This window comes from Schistocerca americana, chromosome 5 (genome assembly GCF_021461395.2).
Source record: "Schistocerca americana isolate TAMUIC-IGC-003095 chromosome 5, iqSchAmer2.1, whole genome shotgun sequence".
Taxonomy (NCBI): Eukaryota; Metazoa; Arthropoda; class Insecta; order Orthoptera; family Acrididae; genus Schistocerca; species Schistocerca americana.
Genome location: NC_060123.1, coordinates 565,751,402 through 565,773,207, shown reverse-complemented (window position 1 = coordinate 565,773,207; position 21,806 = coordinate 565,751,402). Strand labels below are relative to the sequence as shown.

Here is a 21,806-nt window from a genome sequence, read left to right as displayed (position 1 = left end):
AATCGGAACATTTCTGACATATTCTTCTGTCTGAATTCAGTAGAGGGGTGGCGGAGGCGGCTAGAAACATTTGCGCCGTGTATGGGGATAACGCCATTGGACAGAGCACGGAAAAGTAATAGTTTCCCCTTTTTAAGGAGGATCGATTCGGCATTACTAACACTTCACGTTGAGGAAAACCTTCAGGGTTTGATGAAGTTCGCTTAAACGCATTAATCCACAATGATGCACGTTAGTGTACTCTAAAACTGGCAGATGTGACGAACTGTGATCACTCCACTATCGTGACACATTTGCATGCAATAGGGAGATTCAAAAATCGGGTGTAAGCGTTCCGCATGCTCTAAGCCAAGATCAGTGGGCGGCCATACGTGCATCTCTGCTCGCTCGTTACCATTTGGCTCGTAAGAAAAAGAAAGGAATGGTTGAGCTCAAATAAAGTAGCAACTCCCCACATAAAGACCAGTGCGTATCCACAAAAGATGATGATATGCATCTGGTGAAACAGCAACACTGTGGTACATTACGAATTGCTCCCATGTCAACAACTGAGACGTCATGTAGACGCAGTCCAAGAACAGCGATCAGGAGAACTGACTAGGTGATGTGATGCTAGTCCACGATAACGCCCGCCCGCATTCTACTAGACTGACAGAAAACACTATGCAGGAGTCGAGTTGGATCTTGTGCCGTCAGATTTTCAGCTTTTCCAATCTCCATCGAGGAATCCTCAAGAAACTTCCTTTAGAGGTGAAAATGAGCCCCGAACATGGCTCGGAGAGTTCTTCGCCTCAAAACAACGAATTTCTTCCGTCGCGGAATCGGAAAGTTGGCAGACTGTTGCAAATAGTGAAGGAGAATACGTTACTGATGTCTAAAGTCTCCGTTATGTGTAACTTGTGTTTATTAAACTTATGGAAAAACGCTAAGAACTTATGCAGCAACTTAATATAAACGCTAAAAATTACTTCAACTCACCAGGAAATTCGCCAAACTGTTCGCTATAACACAGCGATGACCACGTCTTTGTATACTTCATCCTTGGGGATAATTTTGGTTTTTCCGTCTAAGCTGCCACGCAGGGAGGCCAAAATAAAACTGGCGAAAGAAGTGTTTCGTGCATTTTTTGGGAACATTAAACAATAAAGAAACAGGCATCTTCTACATATAAACAGCAGTTCTCCTATTCATTAACTACGGTCCACATTTCATGTCAGGCATGTGAACGTTTTACGAGAGTTTTACATTGGCCACTCATCGTATGCATGATAAACGTAGCTGAATAATACAGGGGCAGCACATCGTCCGTCCAAACGGTCGTAAAAATGGCCTAGAAGCTACACACACCTTCCTGTGTAGCAGACTTCAGCTTCTCTCAGCATTGGCACCACGCCAGGTAGAGCCTGTCCTCAACTGTGGCTTTTGTTTTCCTCCCTAAACTCGTTACCTTTGTATAAATTTAAGTTTAGTCAAGTAATACTACAAAGCCAAGCATTTAGCCACTGCGTTTTGCTCGCATTATCCGCGATATTTTGGTTAAAGAAAGGAGACGAGCAATGCAGCAACCACGACACACAGGTTCAGCGGGTTGCCTCAACTGCAAGGCGTACTCTACACTGCAGCGGAGAGTATAGGCGGTTTATCCACGTTACGTGCCCCGCGCTATCAACGGCCTCATTGCCGCAATGCCTATTTTTTGGGAAAAATCATCTGTTACAGTTTGTACTGCGAAAAACAGTGGAATTTCTCATACTCTTCCGGGGTCCAAAAAAATGTTTCCACTGTTTAGAAGTCCATAACTGGCAAACTAATTGACGGAGTTGTCTCATCTTTCGTAGTGTAATAGTTTGTAGTTCTGGCAATCGCCACACAAGCGTTGTATTGAGTTGTTTTGTCAGATGACAATCGCCAGATAGTCAGTGTTTTGTTCTTAGTTGCACCTAGTTACTCGAGTAAACATGGCTGGCGCAAGGCTTACATTCGATGAAAGGAAGTCTGTTTTGAAGTGGTATTTTAAGTACGAAAACATTAATGAGGTTCATCGGCAGTGGCGAAATGAGTATCAAACAGAGCCACCGACGCGTTTAACGATTCTTCGCATTCGTGACAAATTTGAAGCCGAAGGTTGTCTTAAAGATGTACACAAACAACGATCTCGACTACCGGTAACAGTAACAAGTCCAGATAACTCCCATCGTGTATTACAACAATTCACTCGCTCAGCACAGAGGTCTATGAGACAGTGTGCCTGTGAAACTTGAGTGAGTCGCTCAAGTGTTCGGCGAATCTAGAAGACAGCAAAGTGGAAGTGCTACATCCCACGATTGCTACACGCAATGAACGAGGACGATCCAGATCGTAGAATGGAGTACTCCGAGTGCTTTACTAACATGGTGCGTAACGATGAACAGTTTGCAGAGATGATTGTGTGGTCTGATGAGGCACAGTTCAAACTCAGTGGTATAGTAAATCGCCACAATTGCATCTACTGGGCCACCGAAAATCTGAACGTCCATGTAGACAAAGCAAAGCCGTGAATTTTCCAGGAGTAAATGTGTGGTGTGGATTGTCTGACCGGGGCTTGATTGGACGATTCTTCTTAAACGGCACAGTTACTGGCGAGGTGTACCTTCGGACATCCATTTTACCTGCCATCCGTCACTTGTGTGGAGACGGAAGAGTTTACTTTCAACAAGATTGTGCCCCAGCCCACTACCAAAATCGTGTTAGGGCGTATCTCGATGAAAATCTACCAGGAAGATGGATAGGCCGTAGAGGTGCTGTGGAGTATCCACCACGTTCCCCAGACATAACTCCTCTGGACTTTTACCTGTGGGGAACACTCAAGGACGTCGTTTATCGACAAAAGCCACGCGCATTGGATGAACTTCGAGAATCCATCGTACATTCATGTGCAAATACCCAACTGAATACTTTGCAGTCAGTAGTTCGTGCTGCAGTTCGGCGGCATCGTTTGTGTGTGGATGTTAATGGTGACCATTTCGAACACCTACAGTGATATCTTTAATTTGGACTTCAAGCTACACTTTCACCAATAATGAGACAACTCCGTCAATTAGTTTGCAAGTTATGGACTTTCAAACAGTGGATAAATTTTTTTGACCTCTCTCTCTCCTCTCTCTCTCTCTCTCTCTCTCACTCTCTCTCTCTCTCTCATGAGCCCAGTCTTGCCCTGATTATAAAAATGTATAACAGAATAACCGGTTGACATAATAAGTAACATTTGATGCCCTTACATAGGTTAGCGTTACTAGTTTAAGATCACTTGCGTTAGTAAACCTCAACGTGTGCTCCCTCGGTAGCTCGGAGAATGTCAAGACGGTATTCCACTTCCCGCCAGATGTTTCGTAACATGTGTTCCGTCACAATACGCACAGCAGCTTGTATCCTAGCCTTCAGTTCGTCGACGTCAGCAACTGGTGTGACGAAGACTCTGTCCTTGATATAGCCCCCAGGAAAAAAAGTCAAGGGGGCTAATGTCTGGAGAGCGGGATGGCCAGGGTGTTGGACCGTTCCTTCCAATCCACCGATCCGGACATTACGCCCCTTGACTTTTTTTTCTGGGGCTGTACAAGTTGAACAGTAGTAGAGCGAGTCCATCTCTTTGTCTTACTCCTGTTTTGATCAGAAAGGGTTCAGAGATTTCCCCCATAAACTTGACTTTAGATTTTGTGTCTATCAATGTCTGTTGTATGATTGCAAGTGTTTTCAGATCTAAACCCTGTTCTTTTAATACTTGGAATAATAATTGACGATCAACTGAATCGTAGGCTTTTTTAAAGTCAACAAATGTGCAAACTACATCTTTGACACTTATTCTCTGATGTCTTAAGATTAGTTTTAAGTTCAGAATTTGCTCTGGACATGAACGGCCTGGTCTGAATCCTGCCTGATAGTCTCCAATTTTTGGTTCTAGTTGTTGCTGTGCTTTATCGAGAAGGTATTGGGATAGAATTTTTTAAGCCACCGATATCAAGGAGATTCCCCTATAATTGCTTACATCCGACTTATCTCCTTTCTTGTGTATAGAATTAATGCATTTTTCCACGAACGTGGAAAGTCGCTTCATCACTGAACACGATGCGTTGTGCGAAAGTGTTATCATTGTCAATAGCATCAAGAAACTCGTTACAAAATGCCACACGTTTGCGTTTGTCATCAGCACGCAGAGCTTGTAACAGCTGTAACATGTACGGCTTCATAACCAACCGACGTCTCAAAACACGTCAAATTGTTGTTGTAGGCAACTGCAACGCCCGACTGGCACGACGGGTTGATTTTGAAGGACTACGTTGGAAAGCAGTTCGAATTCGTGCAACATTTTCTTCGGGAACACGAGGGCGGCCAGGACTCTTCCTCTACATACACATCCTGTATCTAGAAACTGTCGATACCATCTACGAATGTTCCACCCATTCGGAGGATCAATTTGGCACTTCAACCTGAAACGTCTTGGTACTGTAATCACGGAATTACACTTCGCAAACTCCAGAACACAAAATTATTTCTGCTGAGGAGTAGCCATTTTAAAAATATGACGGTTACCAAGCAAAACAGGAGACGAGACATCCAGCGGCTATTAATATAAACTAGACTGTTTTCGTTTGTCCAAGAACCGAGCCGAGGCTCAGCGAGCGATCGATAGCTTCGACAAAACAATACTTTGTAATATGTATATTCTTTTTGAAACACCCTATATAATGCATGCTTTCAGATGACTTTATTTGCTGTTCATACAGGAGTCAAAATGCTATATTTTTGGTCTACTTTCACGAATCGAGGTCAGATTTACCAAAGAACTGGCTCTTTGCTTCCTCTAGATTATCACCGCCAATGAAGTAGACTGTGGGTGTAATAATATCAAAGACGTGGAAAAAGAAGCGGTTTTGAATATTCAGAGAACTTATTCATTATGTACCTACATACCAGCATTACAAACATTTATTCATACACACGTTGATATCTGTATCGCTATATGCTCAGATACTTATAAATTACTAGAGTATCTCCTCACCATCACTCGTAACAAAACCACTAATATGGGAGCGCAGCTGCGGGTAATAGTATTAATATAACCTGAAGGCGAGCAGTATCTGTCACATTTTTGTAATTTATGATGTAATTTATATTACTACTAGCGACCCAGCCCGGCTTTGCACAGATAGTACTAAATATGTGCTCCCGGATGATTTGTCTGCGTAGCGGTAATGTTGTTTACGGCCGCTGCCTAGAGTTATTAATAGAAATCGGAGAACACGATTAGGTAACTGAATATCACCACTTTCTCATACACACATCAAAAACTGTTTTGGATCACCCTGGTTCCCAGAACTCCCGAAGACAGACGTTAACTGTGGATATCGTATCACAGACACAGTCCCTTTCTGTTTTCAAAGATGTTACTAAACCCGCCCAAAGATGTAAACAACCATGCATGAGCAGTGCCTATTAGACTGAGGGGGTCCGACAGCCGGCTCCAGTCATTCCACCAGGAAGGAGGTACATGGCTCGTGTTGTCTGCAGTTCAACCATGCCTAGACGGTCAATACCGCGGTTCGATCGCGTCCGCATTGTTACTTTGTGGCAGGAAGGGCTGTCAACAAGGGAAGTGTGCAGGCGTCTCTGAGTGAACCAGAGCGACGTTGTTCGGACATGGAGGAGGTACAGAGAGAGAGAGGAACTGCCAATGACATGCCTCGGTCAGGCGGCCCAAGGGCTACTACTGCAGTGGATGACCGCTACCTATGGATTATGACTCGGAGGAGTCGCGGACTTCACCCCACCAGGCGAAGAAACATGCCCGCACCTAGGTTTAATTGAAGGAAAGCTAAAAGCTGAGTCAGTCATATGCTACGGTGCTGAAAAACTTTATTGGTGTAAGTGAAGCAAAGTTGCAAACCTTGCTGAAATAGTTTCCTGGAAAAGATTAACTTTTTGCATAAAAACTTAAAACCCACCATATTTAGGGAAATTTGGTTTTCTTTCTCTACCCTGTTACATCAAGCAGTTGCAGAGAAGATATCTGGCAAAAACATTAGATTCTTTCGCGTTTTATAGTCACTTAATGTAGGATGAAGCGGTTCTTTTCGTTATTGGCCATATTTTTTATGATACATCAAAGTTATGGGTCACTCTCCGTTGCACAAAGGATTTGTGAAGTGAATTATGAGCACGAGTTGCGACTGCTAACGTGAAGAAAGTACATGCTGGCAATTTGAAGTTGTTGCCTTTTCGTAATGCACTCCTCACCCATCTGTAGAAGGCTTTCGAAATCTTCTGTAGAAGTCTTTCGAAATCTTCTGTAGAAGGCCTAATCAACAAATTTTGTGACTCCCATTTCTTCCTTCATGTGTTAAGGTACCAAGATCATGCCGATGTGTTTCCTTCAAACAAATAATTTCTGAATACGTTAAGACGCTTCCACACCTAATATGTCGCGCCGAGCACATTCCACCTGTTGTCCGTATATCAAACGCGCGGTGCTCAATTTGATTGAAGCTGTGTCGTTCACCGCTAGATGGGAATGGCATCGTTTTCACAGCGGTGGTGGACTTTACTTCATTATACGTCAGCCAATTTGCACAAAATACCGGGTGATCAAAAAGTCAGTATAAATTTGAAAACTTAATAAACCACAGAATAATGTAGATAGAGAGGTAAAAATTGACACACATGCTTGGAATGACATGGGATTTTATTAGAACAAAAAAAAAACAAAGTTCACAAAATGTCCTCGTGAAAGATCTCTTGCGCGCGTCGTTTGGCGATGAGCATGTGCTCAGCCGCCACTTTCATCATGCTTGGCCTCCCAGGTCCCCAGACCTCAGTCCGTGCGATTATTGGCTTTGGGGTTACCTGAAGTCTCAAGTGTATCGTGATCTACCGACATCTCTAGGGATGCTGAAAGACAACATCCGACGCCAATGCCTCACCATAACACCGGACATGCTTTACAGTGCTGTTCACAACATTATTCCTCGACTACAGCTATTGTTGAGGAATGATGGTGTACATATTGAGCATTTCCTGTATAGAAAATCATCTTTGCTTTGTCTTACTTTGTTATGCTAATTATTGCTATTCTGATCACTTGAAGCGCCATCTGTCGGACATTTTTTGAACTTTCGTATTTTTTATTTATTTATTTATTTATTTGGTCTAATAAAACCCCAAGAAAGTGTCAGTTTGTGCATTTCTATCTACATTATTCCGTGATTTATTCAGTTTTCAAATTTATACTGACTTTTCGATCACCCGGTATTTATAAATTATATACACAAAGATTACTTTTGAATCTGTTCGTCTAATACAGAAAACGGTGTAAAATCTCTATAGTATTAAACCGAACGTACAGACAGAACAGTGCCCGGTGACTTTAACTTACATGTGTGTAGATAGGTGGCGAATCATGAATTTTACGTTATTTGGTGGCATTGTTGTAAATGTTTTATGATACATGATGATGGCTGGCGGATCAAAACCGGCTGTATAACAAATAAAATTTCATCGGTGGCTCTTGGCGGTAAATCGAAAAGTTTCTGCAAAAATCTGATCTACCTCTGACAATAAATAGTGCGTTCAGAGTCTTTCTTTAAAATATGTTAAGCAATTAGAATGTGTCGTAAGTGGCGATGTGTCTAGACAGACCCCGACCTCATCCTGCGGCTTATCGTCTGAAGTAGTACGCGGTTGTTCGCAGACTGGGGAATTGGAAGTGCTGGAGTGCCTGGAAGAGGCGGCGGACATCTTCCGGCTGGAAGCGATGGCGCCACCGGACCTGGCTTCGCGGCTGGAGGCCTGGAGGGAAGCCGCCGACCACCGCTGAGCGGCGCTGCAGTCTGCGAACAAGCCGGATACAGCACTGGTGGCGCTCTCGAGTGCGTCTGGAAGTGGCTATGAGATTTGGCAAAACTTTATTATGTTACAATGTTTACGTGTTATACCTCATTAATTATTTGTGAAGAAAATACAAAAATTGTTTCTTGAGCAGTTTACGTGTGTCAGATCTCACTAAATCCTTCAACGCAGAGACCCGTCATACGACGTACGAATGAGTGTGCAGTCATTACGAGGCGAAACGAAAAGTTCTTCAATATTATCAGAGTACAAAATTGTTAGGGCTTTGGTGGCCACTTGTTGACAAACTGCCTATTGGCTTCTGTCTCGGGTTCTTCGGCCGACGTTCATCTAATGATTTTACTGACGTTTCGCGAGCACGAGTGACTGGCATTGTTAAAGCTTCACCCTCCATTGCCGGTGGTGAACTGGAGCCGAGCTCGCGGCCGCAGGCTACAAACTGGCTAAACACTTGGCCTCTCTGCTCCAGCCACACGTGGGGAAGAAAGATTGAAGGACCCAGGACATTTCATTGAGAATCTGAAGAAACTGAAACTTGCACCAAACGACATACTGGTCAGCTTTGAAGTTGTTTCTTTGTTTACGAAAGTGCCACTCAGTGACGCTCTGGAGAACATCGGTTCAATTTTCCCGCAAGACATCAAAAAGCTCTTCCATGCATGTCTCACCACGAGTTATTTCACGTGGAATGGCGATTTCTACGAACAGCTGGAAGGTGTCGCCATGGGTAGTCCTCTTAGTCCAGTGGTGGCCAACTTCTTCATGGAACAATTCGAAGCACAGGCACTGGACTTGGCGACTAGCAAACCCAAGGTGTGGTATAAATACGTCGATGACACATTTGTTGTGTGGATCCATGGAAGTAGAAAAGGACAAAAAACTGCCGTTTATAGATGTGCTGGTCACAAGGAATGGCGAAAACCTGGGACACAGCGTGTGTAGGAAACACACACACACGGACCGATACCTGCACAAACTATCAAACCAACACCTGAGCCAGAAAAGAGGCATGATCAATACGCTCGTAACGCGAGCAGGACGAATATGTGAGCCGCAGCACCTCAGACGAGAAATAAAACACCTGGAAATTGTTCTGAGGAGCAATTTGTACTCCACAAATTATATTAGAACTGTAACAGAGCCACACACTCGGCGAAGTAAGGCATCAGAAAAAGAAATGTCGGGTACGGCCTTTCTGCAATACATTCCCAGAGTGATGGGCAGAATCGGCCGTATATTGCGCAAACATGGCGTAGAGACGATTTTCAAATCGACAAGGAAGATCAAAAGAGAAAAGGGACCCACTTGCAATGTCGGGAATATACCGTATACCATGCACATGTGGAAAAGTTTGTCTGAATGACTGGACGATCAATCAACACCAGGATCAAAGAACATAAGCGACGTTGCAGGTTGGGGCAGGTGGAGAAATCGGCCGTGGCAGAGCACTCACTGAGACCGACCACGTAATAAAATTCGCCGACAAGCACTATCACACGCGCTTGTTCAGAGAAGCTGTAGAAATACAAAAACACGCGAACAGCTTCAATAAGAAAGAGGAAAGCCTTAAGGTAAACGGGTCCTGGCTTCCCGTACTGCAGCAAACGACCGTTGCAGGTACAAAGCGGAGAACCGCACCGGAAATGACCGCGGAGAAGCCCTCGGACGTTGGCGCGCCAGGTACATATAGTCTGCGCCTGCGAGCTCGGCTCCAGTTCACCACCGGCAATGGAGGGTGAAGCTTTGACAATACCAGCCACTCGTGCTGGCGAAATGTCAGTAAAAATCATTAGATGAGCGTCGGCCGAAGAACCCGAGACAGAAGCCAAAAGGAACTTCGATTATCATAGTAGTCTTACGCAGTTCCTTCCTTCCTCTTCCTCCTCTTTTTCTTGTTCTACTTCTCATTCTTATCACGTATTTTGAGACAATACACAAGGTGATTGCGTGATGTGACAAACTTTCAGGGAGAATGGTGAACGGTAAATGTATCAATTTGAGGTAAGGGGCCCTGTTCCGGAAACCGCCGAGCGGAAAGTTATAAGCACAAAATGGTTCTGACATCTCTGACAGTTGACATACAGAAAACAGAGCAAACGGGCTGCAACTGTAGAATATGTGGTTGGAGGTGACTTAATGCATTCGAGTACAGTGCTACACTATGGCGCCCGACCGGAAAAAATAGTGCATTTGCGCTAGGCCTTGGTAGCTGTACTACATTTACAAACAACTTTAGAACTATGAACGAGAAGTGATCACATAACCGCATGGATAGAAGTGACATTAAATCGATAAAATTACGAAAAATCACGGATAATATTCCAAGCTCTTTGCTTCCCATATTTTGGGATGAGGTAGTAAGGATCGAAACAAGAAAAACTGTCTAATAAACATGTGCTATAAATTCTTAGCTTAAGAGCCCATGTTTACTAGAAATTTGTTCAAATGGCTCTGAGCACTATGGGACTTAAATGCTGTGGTAATCAGCCCCTTAGAACTCAGAACTACTTAAACCAAACGAACCTGAGGACACCACACACATCCGTGCCCGAGGCAGGATTCGAACCTGCGACCGTAGCGGTCACACGGTCCCGGACTGTAGCCTAGAACCGCTCGGCCACTCCGGCCGGCTAGAAATTTGTCTTTTAGTTCATACTACCTCCTCCAACACTACTGAAAGCAAAGAATTTATAGCAGAAGAGGTCCACTGTCAGAGGTATCAGAACGATTATCGTTTATAACTTTCGACTCGGCAGTTTCCGGACCAGGATCCCTTACCTCAAACTGATACAATTATCCTCATGAGTCGTCGCTGAAAGTTAGTAACATCATCACCGAATCACTCCATATAAACACATATTTATTGACATTATAAATTCCGATCAAATTTTTCTTAATGTTTCTTCTGTTTCTAGACTGTCGACTAACAGTAAAATGAAATAATAAAATAATACCTGCAAAAGACAGCACAACACAACCGTAACGAATGAAAGCATACAAAAAGGTGCTTAATTTTTTCACTTTAAACCACCTCCGATCCTTTAACGGAATCTGTAATGTCCTCACTTTCGCGAAGAATGACCAGGGTTTCATGAAACAAACAACGCGCTCTCACAACTTCATTAATAATCGAGATATAAGCTAAAACTTTGTTACTGATTTTAAATGGTACAAGGAACCTTTTTGTTTCCAGAATATTTTCACTCTGCAGCGGTGTGTGCGCTGATACCAAACTTCCTGGCAGATTAAAACTGTGTGCCGGACCGAGACTCGAATTCGTGACCTTTTCCTTTAGCGGGCAAGTGCTCTACCGACTGACCTACCCAAGCACGGCTCACGCCCCGTCCTCACAGCTTCAATTCTGCCAGTACCTCGTCTCCTACCTTCCAAACTTCGCAGAAGCTCTTCTGCGAAACGAGAATTCGAAATCTCCAGAATTTTCGTCGAACGAATCGCGAAAAATTGTGGCCTGATTACATGGCGCATTGTCATCCAGAAAAATTCCATTGTTGCTTGGGAACACAACTTCATGAACGGCTGCAAATGGTCTCAAAGTTGCCGAACACAACCATTTAGTCAATCATCGGTTCAGCTGGACCGCAGCGCCAAGTTGATTCCATGCGAATAGAACCCATACCATTACGGATCCACCACCAGCATGCGCACTGTCTTCTTGACGACTTGGGTCCGTAGCTCACAGCCGAACCTTCTCAGCTGTCACTAACTTGAAATGCGGACTCATCTGACCGTGCCACAGATTTCCAGACACCCAGGGCCCAACCTATATGGCTGCAGGCCCAGGAGATGCGCTGCAGGCGATGTCGTGCTGTTAGCAAATGCACTCGCGTCGGTCGTCTGCTGCCACAGCCCATTAATGCCATATTTAGCAACAGTGTCCAAACGGATTCGTTCGTCGTATGTCTCTCATTGGTTTCTGCGGTTACTTCACGCAATGTTGCTTGCCTGTTGGCGCTGACAACTCTACACAAACGCCGCTGTTCTCGGTCGTTAAGTGAAGATCGTCGGACACTGTGGTGTTCGTAGTGAGAGGTAATGGCTCACTTTGCTCCAACCACCATTCCGCGTTTAAAGTCTGTTAATTCTCGTCGTCCGGCCATATTCACATCGGAAACCTTTAGACATCAATCACCAGAGTACAGATGACAGTTCTGCCAATACCTTGGGTACGTGATATATCTGTAAATGTGCATATCGCTATCCCATGACTTCTGTCACCTCAGGGTAACTTCAATTATTCTGATGAAAGACATGAGGAGCTATAGTCACCATATATAAGATAAGTTACAATTTAACACTACTTCAGCTTTCACTCAGACATTGCAACTTAAGTTAGTATACACGGTGAATCATAATTAATGGCGTAAACTCATACAGTTAAAAGTACAAGATACTAGAAGCAAAAAAGTCTCGATAAACATAGGGTCGAAAATGCATACCTTAAGACCTACGAGCAGTTTTTCATCTTCGATACTGTGAAGCAAATCTCTACTACTGCAAGTTCTTTGTTTTCCATATTTTGGAAGTGGTAGCATGGACCAAAATAAGAAAAAAATGAGCAGCAAACATGTGCTCTAAAATACATTCCTTAAGAGCTCTGAGCACTTTTTCATCTTTGCTACTTTGAAACACAAATCATCTAATGATCAAGTGCTCATAACTTTTAAGGTACGCGTTTTAGAGCACATGTTTGCTGGTCATTTTTTTTCTTGTTTTGGTCCATACTACCAATTCCAAAATATAGAAAGCAAATAACTTTCAGTAAAGGAGATTTGTTTCACAGTATCGAAGATGGAAAAATTGCTCGTAGCTCTTAAGGTATGCATTTTCGACCCTATGTTTACTCAGACTTTTTTGCTTCTAGTATCGTGTAGTTTCAACTGTATGAGTTTACGGCATTGATTATGATACACCCTGTATACCATATTAGACTTTTCGCCCTAAAAATTAATCATATAGAACTGTTTCTTTTCTCATCGTGCAAGCGCGATTGTTAATCACTTAAACCCGATGCAGGTTTCTTAATGCAGTCTTGTTACTGCTCTGTCACCGTTAAATTCTTTAACATTATTAACGCATTTTCATTTTTTACCACCCCAATATTTATGTCGCTTTTAAGACCTGTGCTCGTATCACTTTGTTCCACTCAATACACCAACCACCTCTGCTTGCGACTCCACGTACTGGCTCACACTTTTGCATTCGACTCCCTGCTCCAAAATGCATGAAAAACGACCTCACCCTCAGATCCTAAAAGTAGCATTGTCAGCGCGACAGTGTTCAACGAATGTCCGCCTCCCACAGAACTTGATCGCCGGTAGGTACGGCATCCTGTAAATAGGCCGCTATTTTGTGTAATTCAACTACTAGTAACAGTGGAACTTGTACCACTAACTGTACTTTACCAAGCCCTGATCTAGTGAAACTATGCCTTGTATTCAAATTCATGACCCAGTTAATCAACTTTATAACGCTATCTTACTTCGCCAGTGTAAAAAAAAAGACTAGCTCACACTTAAGCAGTGTAATGAAAGAAAAAGTATAACTGTGCATCAAAGAGTAGGAAGATCGCTCCTAAGATCCTATAAAAGTGTAATATTGACTGATTTACAATAGACCGCTGTGCAGTGGCGCTCTAGACATTATCTTTGTACCTGCTGTACCTAAACAAATAAGAGTAGTGAAAAATTGTTTGCAGTACATCTCAATCATCTGAATAACTTGAATTTCAAAACATTTGAAAATGCATGGCCTATTACGTAATATCGGGCACATCGACGTAACACTCTGCAATCTAGCAACGGAACATGAACATACACATACTATCCGATACAAGCGACTTTGCTTCCGAGAAATACATGCGCATGTATTAACAATACAAGCAACCACACACACTCCAATAGTTCTGCACTAAGAAGCTGCATAAAATGAGCAAATTTACTGGAGAGATGGATTGAGTTGAATGCGTAATGTTACTAACTGAAAGATAAGAACCTGACTCTGAGGCTTACTTCAGTCTTAAGGAACGAACAGACGCAGAACTGTTCCAACATCGTGTGCAAGGAAACACACTCTCCTCCGCAATTTAGTAGCAAGTGTCTCTCACGAAATTTACGAAAATTAAGCCGTGAGACACAAACGTCTCTCAAATGTAATGATAGCAGAATCTTCCCATGAGCAACAACTTCAAATAACTGTAAATGAACGAAACATTCTGACCAGTAGCTGAAAATACGGTACGCTGCGTATAGCCCCCACCCTAATCAGTGCCTCGAACGCAGCTGACCTGACTAGACTCGTACAAAGCGTACTGCAGGAATGTTCTTTTAAAGGTGACGACGCTTCCTCCACGCCGTCATCTCAGTCCAAATCAAAGAATCCATACTATATATGTCGATACTGCTTTCGAGCCAGCTGTACCAGGTGTCCACTAAGATAAGATTGCAGAATGAAAACTGACAAATTGCAAGTGGCCGTTTAGCAGGAGACTTGCAACCCTTACAGCATGTCACAAAAGGCGACGCATCTGCAGAACACAGTTCCAACCACCTTGGCCGCAGAGCAGCAACAATTGGAGCACCCTTGCCGTCCACTGCAATACACAACGGTGAAATTTTCCTAATCGGTCCCTGCACGTTGTCCTCATTCCACAACGCGACATGGAATGCTATCAGCCGCATCGTCACGAATGCCAGAAGCGAAAACAACGTAAACACCACCAGCCCACAACAGTTTCCGAAATACTACCGCAGCCAGTTCAACGCTGCAGCTACACCACACATTTTTTTTGTAAATAAAATATCACGAACATGGTCAAAAAAATAAAACTGAGAAATGTGTTCGATGTGAAGCGAGAAGCTACGACAAAAATTTCACAAGAAAATTAATTGAAATAAATGTGCGAATAACATAAATTGTTTCTATAATTCGTCTTTAATCTTGTAAAATAATAGAAGATACAAGAACTACAAGCCTTTGATAATCTATACACAATTTTTTTCCAGATCGCAATTCATTATTCCTTACAACGCTTTTCGAGCATAGCCGTAAATAGACGTACGTAAAGGGAAATTAAACATACAGGCACCAAATTCATTGTGGGCTAATAGGCAAACTGATATAAAAAAACCTGAAGCCCACTTACAATTTACCAAGTCATAAAGTGCACTGAGCCTCGTGGGAGCTGGCCGAAGCACTACCGACGACGACCAACTTGCCGCAAGGTGGCGTGAGTCAGATAAGGATTGGTGTACTAGTTAAATATCTTTATTTAGACTATAAAAAAAGAACGGAAGGTACATTACATAACTTGACAGAAAAAAATCGCGCCCCCAATGCATATCACAATTACAAGGTGTGATTACATAGTACAGTATTACGTTGTTTTTGTTCCTCAATTTTAGCCATAAAATAAAAAATATGAAAGAAAACGGGGAGATATCGATAGGAAAAGGACGGAAGTGAAACAATACGAATTTAGTTTATTAGCGTTGTATTAAAAGTACGGATGCAAATTTGTCAAAAAATAGACGAATTTCGCCTAAAAATTGAATGGGAATAAATACATAATCCTTACACATTACATACAAATACCGAAAGCTTTCATGGCTAAACATGCACATTCAATACAATCTGAGTACATTTGTTGTGCTCGGCTGTGAAAATTCCCAGTACAGGCTTGTGAAGGGTTAAACGTACGTTTTTGTATTTGGAGATATTTCAGTGGATAGCTTCTCAGTAAATGATATAAAAAATATTGCTAATTATATAAAACTTCGCATAAGCTAATTATCACAACGAGAAAGCATGTCTCAATGACGGTGAGACAAATGCCTTTGCCGAAAGCACCGTGAGATGCAGGTGAAAATGATAATTCTGAAAACTGATTAATATAGATAATTAGCTGACAAACCTGGCATTGCCTGGATACTGATTTTGCAAATTTTCTATTAGAAAAGTAGTTTCCGTACCCTGAGTCCAGCTGCTCCTTGAATCTACAACACGATTTTATAAACGCCTCTATGGCAGTGCCTATTGATAACTATTGTTGTCGCCTACAGCCATTAGAACTTGGTGGTTGAAAACTGTTAAAAGCGTTGCCAGGTGTCTGGGTTCTCCTAAAGTTGACTCGACTATAAGTCGATCAAGCATATACATCTACATGATGCGGCATTTTTTTTCACACATCTCAGTATTCATGATGTCATATCTCTTGAATTGTGTGTCGTAAAATTACTTATTTGTATAAGTATTTTCAGCGACATATGTGGTTACTGTCCGCGAATACAGTTATTAGCAACGAAGTAATGAATTTAAACGTCGTGGGGCGGTATTTCACGCATCTCATTGTTTATAACGCCATATTTCCCGAACTATGTAGGTAGACGGTTCTTACTCAGACTGCGGTTGTTTCCTGACAGTAAAGCGGACAAGGTACCAAGTTTGGTTGAAATCGGTCAATCGATTTAGGAGAGGATGTGGAAAACACACATGCGCGCACTTACACATATGATTTTTATAATTTTTACATTGTTTGGATAACTTAATTATCGCTACAAGAAAGCATGTTTCAATGACGGTGCTAAAAAGTCCTAGTATGAAAGCACCGTGAGGTGCAGTGAATGATAATTCTGAAAAACGATAATTACAGATAATTAATAAAACACTGTCAGTAAGAAAAGTGTGGCGGCCCGTCAGGCCAGTGAGGATGTTGGGTGGTGTCATTGTTCGATGGCGTGTAACCAGACAAGAAATCATACGCCGAAAATTACCTACGATAAAGTTACCAGAGAGAGAGAGAGAGAGAGAGAGAGAGAGAGAGAGAGAGAGGGAGGGAGGAAGTGAAGAAAGTAATTGGTTTTACAGTAATTATGCACAACTAAGTATAATAAATAGGTTAATTATTTCCTGCAACGGAAATAAGCAAGTTTACATCCAATCTTTTCGAGCCCTCACACAAAAAAACGTGTACAGGAATGTTTATTAGACAAGTGCAGTTATACATTCGCTTGTTAAAAAGAACATAGACTAGCAGTTTTATAAAATTCACAAGAGGTTTGGCATCTTTGACAGAAATTAATGTTGGTTTTCTTTGTTTTTTTTCTTATACAGTAGTTTAAAGAGTGTATTGTGTATTGAACTGGGGACCTAGAAACGACGGAGAGGCTCCGTCCCGCCGTAGCCCACAGTGGTTCACAACCCCATAACAGGCCACACCAGTCAACCCACTCCACCGCCGCCCCACACCGAACCCAGGGTTATTATACCAGACGAGTGTAACGCCAAATGTTTACATGATAGAGTAATTATGGTGGAGACAGTGTTTGCGCAGCAATTGCTGACGTAGTGGAACTGAGGCGGAATAAGGGGTACCAGCCCGCATTCGCCGATGCCGATGGAACACCGTCCTAGAAACCACCCACAGGCTGGCCAGCACACCGGATCTCACCACTAAACCACCAGGCAGCTTCGTGTCAGGGACCGGCACGGCTTCCCACTGGGGAAGCAGCGCGTTAGAACGCGCGACTAGCCAGGTGGGCAGTTTAAAGGGTACTCAGAAAATTGTGTTTCAGGAGGACTTGGAGGATAAAGTTTTTTGAGAAGGAATCGATGTCCGGTGCGCCATGTGGATATAAAGTAATTTAAAGATCGGAGCACTTTCAACTCTCCAGGTTCACGGTGCTCGCACGAACTGGAAACAGCGCACTGCCGGCAGTGCGTGTTGTAATAACGACGCTAGACACCATTGTCTTCCGACTATAACAACAATGGCTGCTAGTAACTGGTAAGCTGGGAACGGAGGATTGTCTTCTGCTGCTGCTCGGACGCACCGCACTCGCGACTTTGCGACGGAGGATGTCATCTTCAGAGGACAGGGCACGAGGAAGGGTACTCGAAACACGACCCATACCATAGACTCTTGTCGAGCACAGACGTTACTGCTCATTGCCTCCGCTGTGTGCTTGCCGTAAGGTGGGAGATTAGAAAGTGATCTGGTCTTCGAATTTCTTTTACATCAGAACAGTAAATTTCTGAGGGTGGTTTCCTTATCACACCTTTATCTACCAAAGCCTGTAACGGGAGCAGTGTGGAACGTCCTGTACAATGCTTACAAGTACAGCATCATCTTAGAAGTTTCATGCATACGAAAATTAACGTACTTTCCTTATAGCAAAACATTAAGTACACTTCTGCGATGTAACTTGGGAAGCAAAGTAAGTTAGGGTAGAGATTTCACGACAAGGAGTTCCCATAAGATAAGTTTTTTTAGTAGGTATGAGAGACACCTTTTGTAAAAGGGATTGCAATGTCATGGTTATTATACACAGACCATTTTTCTAGTCCTAAAAATTAAAGTGTTTCATCAACTGATTTTTATTTTTTCAGCGTATTATGAAAAGGTTATGATGAAATATGTAAAATGATATTCTGTACAAGCATGTAAAATTTAAGTCTTTATCACTGATAATGTAGTTCGCTTCAAAATGTTTCTTACATTGCAAATAAGCGAATTTCGAGAAACTGTTTTCGAAATTTCAGTAACTGTGAAGTTCCGACTGCACGAAGGATGCTCTCAGTCACTAGCCATTTCTTCACCTGCGCTTCTTTTAGCATGTTTTGTTCTTTGTCTAGCTTGCCTCTCCAAATCATTCTGTTTGTTCTCGGCATTCTCTTTCCTCTGCTTATGAATGAGGTGCCAATGATCATGTACTTTCCAGAGCACATTAAAATAATATTACTTTTTTTTGTATGTCGCAATAGCACCGATTACTCCAAATCGTAGGGTATAGTTTATTCTGCCTATATATCTTGAATCTTTACATGGATTATTCCCAAAAGGACAACACAAGTGATGCAGATTGAATAGATGTCAAGTGTCAGGGTAAGTTTACCCTTTTCATAACTCACTTTACACGCGTTTCATATTATTTGTCATTTCATCCATATTTTCAGGTCATTTTAGTAACAATTTACCAGGTGCTTTAGGTGGTAAAAATCAGGCTTTTTGCCATTAGAGGTACTTATTCATATTCATGTGCTAAATGAATTCCCACTAGGGACAGCTGTCTCCATTAACCGCCCCCCCCCTCCCCCCCAATCTCCCTCCTCCTCCACCTGCGAGCGCCCCTTCTTAAAAAATTCTTTTTAATGTCTTTTAAGGATTGGCAAGTCCATAAATGTCCTTCACAGTATTCTAAATAAAAAAAAAAAACAAAAAACAAAAAAAACACTGTGTTCTTAGCTGTTGATCGAATTCAGTGTTATTCATTCTGCCCCCATGTATGAAGTCGCTGCTCCATGTGGATGATTAGATCATCCGTATTTATACAGAAGTATCTTGGTCCACGTTAAGAATTTCTAGTGAAAGAAGTGTGGCCCTTATTCCTTACAGCCTTAAGCCACAGTGCGGACAGGGGTCTGCAGTCCGCCGTGTTTCTGAAACATCAGCTCCTAAACACTTGGAACTTTGCAAGATTTTTTTTTTTATCAGTTAATACGCAGTAGCCTGTCGCAGCTGCTTCTGTGAGCAACACCGGTGTTATGGCTAGGCACAGCAGTTGGACATCACGGCTGCCTGTCCGTCTGGTGGCGCCTCTAGCGGGCAGCTGCTCCACTCATTGGCAGGCAGCTTCCGACCGATGGCCGCTACGCGGTGCCACAGCTCGGGCGGCGCTGTGACGTCACCTGCGAAAACAGAGGCCGCGTCCCGCAGGTAGCTCTCCATCTGAAACACAAGTTTGGAAGACTTGATTGACTTATAAAACTGACACGTCTATGTTTTATTCACTGGAAGCAGGTGCGGATCCAGGGGTAGGAAAGGGAGGGTGGAGGGGGGGGGGGGGGGAGGGTAGGAAAGAGCAACCGGGCTTAGGGCAACTTTCTCTCTCTCTCTCTCTCTCTCTCTCTCTCTCTCTCTCCCCCCCCCCCCCCCCCCCCCCCCTCTCTGTCGTCCTAAATTTAACTTTGTCACCCCCACTTTTAATTTGTCACACGTATCTATGATGATGATTTTTATAATAAGAATAATGATTTTTTTTTAAGCCAGGGTAATATCAACTGTGCCAAGAAATTTAGATACCTACATCAGACAACCCAACAGCGTGGCTTACAATAGGAAATGACCAGTCTTACGGTCTGCAAACTGGACCGAGCATTTCAGCTGACGAAAAGCTTCTATGATACGTCGCTCAGTACTGGAGTCAAATTCAGACACCACGGTACGCTTGGCGAAGCACAACGACTATAAGCGTCGTAAACATTGACTGTGAATGGGCGGGGACGAGTCAGTTTATTAGTCCAAAGAGAGCGCAGGATATTAAAGAAGATATCAACCAACAGATGTTTAAGATCAATTAAGGAACTGTACAGAAAGATAAACCAATAACATCGTCGCCTAGCGAGAAAATGTTGTTCTGTGGGCGCATCTTCAGAATGACCAATGATCGTGTAACAAAGGAAATGTACAGTTTGGTAAGGCCAAAGGCAAAAAAGATTGGAATGATTCCAAGAATATGTGAAATATCTTCAATAAATCGGTCCCGGAGTACAAACTCATGGATAGGAATGAATTTAGAGTGAGTAACGGGCAGGACTGACGAGACACAAAGCTGGCAGACGAACAAGAGCTAACTGTGGTAAATATATTTATCGTTAACTCGTGGTACACAGCGGGTCATTTGTAATGTAAAATAATAATAATAATAATAATATAAAGGTCTACATCAGTCCTTAGTTCATCGCTTCAGCATTAACTTCCAAGAAATTACAGTTCCATATAATACAGCATTTGAAAACAAGGCGCTACAGTCTGGAACCGCGCGACCGCTACGGTCGCAAGTTCGAATCCTGCCTCGGGCATGGATGTGTGTGATGTCCGTAGGTTAGTTAGGTTTAAGTAGTTCTAAGTTCTAGGGGACTGATGACCTCAGATGTTAAGTCCCATAGTGCGCAGAGCCATTTGAACCATTCGATATCTTGATTGTGGGGAATTACAAAAAGAAGAAAGCTGGCTAAGTCGGCTGTAGTGACGCGCCGCTATAGCGTCTGCAATCAGCGTCCGCACCTGGGCGTGTAATGCGGCATCAGCCTCCCCCTGTTGTCTCCTCAGCTTCTCTTCCAGGGTGCAGCTCAGCTCTAGCATCAGCAGACCTGGAAGTGGGAGAGGGTAAACACAGTTAAGTACAGCACTCATGTTTCAGGAAAACCAGGCGGAAGTAACTATTGCCTGGATTTTACGCGAAGTTAAAATTCCAGTACTTCATTCATCTCAACACTACTGTAGAAAAGTCGCCACTGTGTAATGTAGAATTCTATTTGTGAGATGTTTTCAGTACTGCATACGACTGGACAGTATACTGACGGTGATCTTACACTGCAGGTCATTTGTGTTCATCACAGTTTTATCAAGTTTTAACATCCTTTGAATGTACCTATCTTCGCTACAAGATATTTATGTTTTGCTTCCTACTTTAGGAAAACAGGTCCAGGTGGTGATGATATAATAGATCTAAATCTATGGTAAAAGAAAGGAAAATTTGACAATGAAAGACTCATTTGGATCTCACAAGTTCTTAAATAATTTTTCTCTGCATACCTCTGCATGATTATGTTGCACTTCATCCTCCAATATGTCGTGCTCGTAGGGTACAGACTTCAGCACGCCATATTTTAACTGAATTTATTTCATCTTCACTCAAAAGAGACTGTAGGTTGTTTTATCAATTGATCATCCCTCTGTTACCGGACAATGGAACTAATATGGTAAGAATTTAGAGATTTTGTAAGATGCCTTGCTTCCTAAACTATTTCGGAGCAGTTTTTAATGTGGTGTTAGGGCATCTTGCTCTTCCTGGTTTTTCTATAAGTGAACAGGCGGCAACATTTTCCAGAGATTTTTTTTGGCCTTTATT

The 21,806-nt window shown here is 42.7% G+C and overlaps 2 protein-coding genes across 2 annotated transcripts in view; one reads left to right on the top strand and one right to left on the bottom strand.

Annotated features, from left to right (window-relative positions):
* Nucleotides 1-8,010, top strand: part of LOC124616539 (SET domain-containing protein SmydA-8-like) — a 185,618-nt gene extending 177,608 nt beyond the window's left edge. Inside the window, exon 9 of the mRNA XM_047144857.1 lies at nt 7,721-8,010. Coding sequence (XP_047000813.1) covers nt 7,721-7,846 — 126 coding nt within the window. The 3' untranslated portion in view covers nt 7,847-8,010. The remainder of the gene's footprint in view (nt 1-7,720) is intronic.
* An 11,111-nt stretch (nt 8,011-19,121) lies between these two features.
* Nucleotides 19,122-21,806, bottom strand: part of LOC124616538 (SET domain-containing protein SmydA-8-like) — an 80,294-nt gene continuing 77,609 nt past the window's right edge. The window contains exons 5-6 of the mRNA XM_047144856.1: nt 20,960-21,045; nt 19,122-19,621 (exon numbers count right to left, since the gene is read on the bottom strand). Of these exons, the coding sequence (XP_047000812.1) occupies nt 19,442-19,621; nt 20,960-21,045 (266 nt within the window). The 3' untranslated portion in view covers nt 19,122-19,441. The remainder of the gene's footprint in view (nt 19,622-20,959; nt 21,046-21,806) is intronic.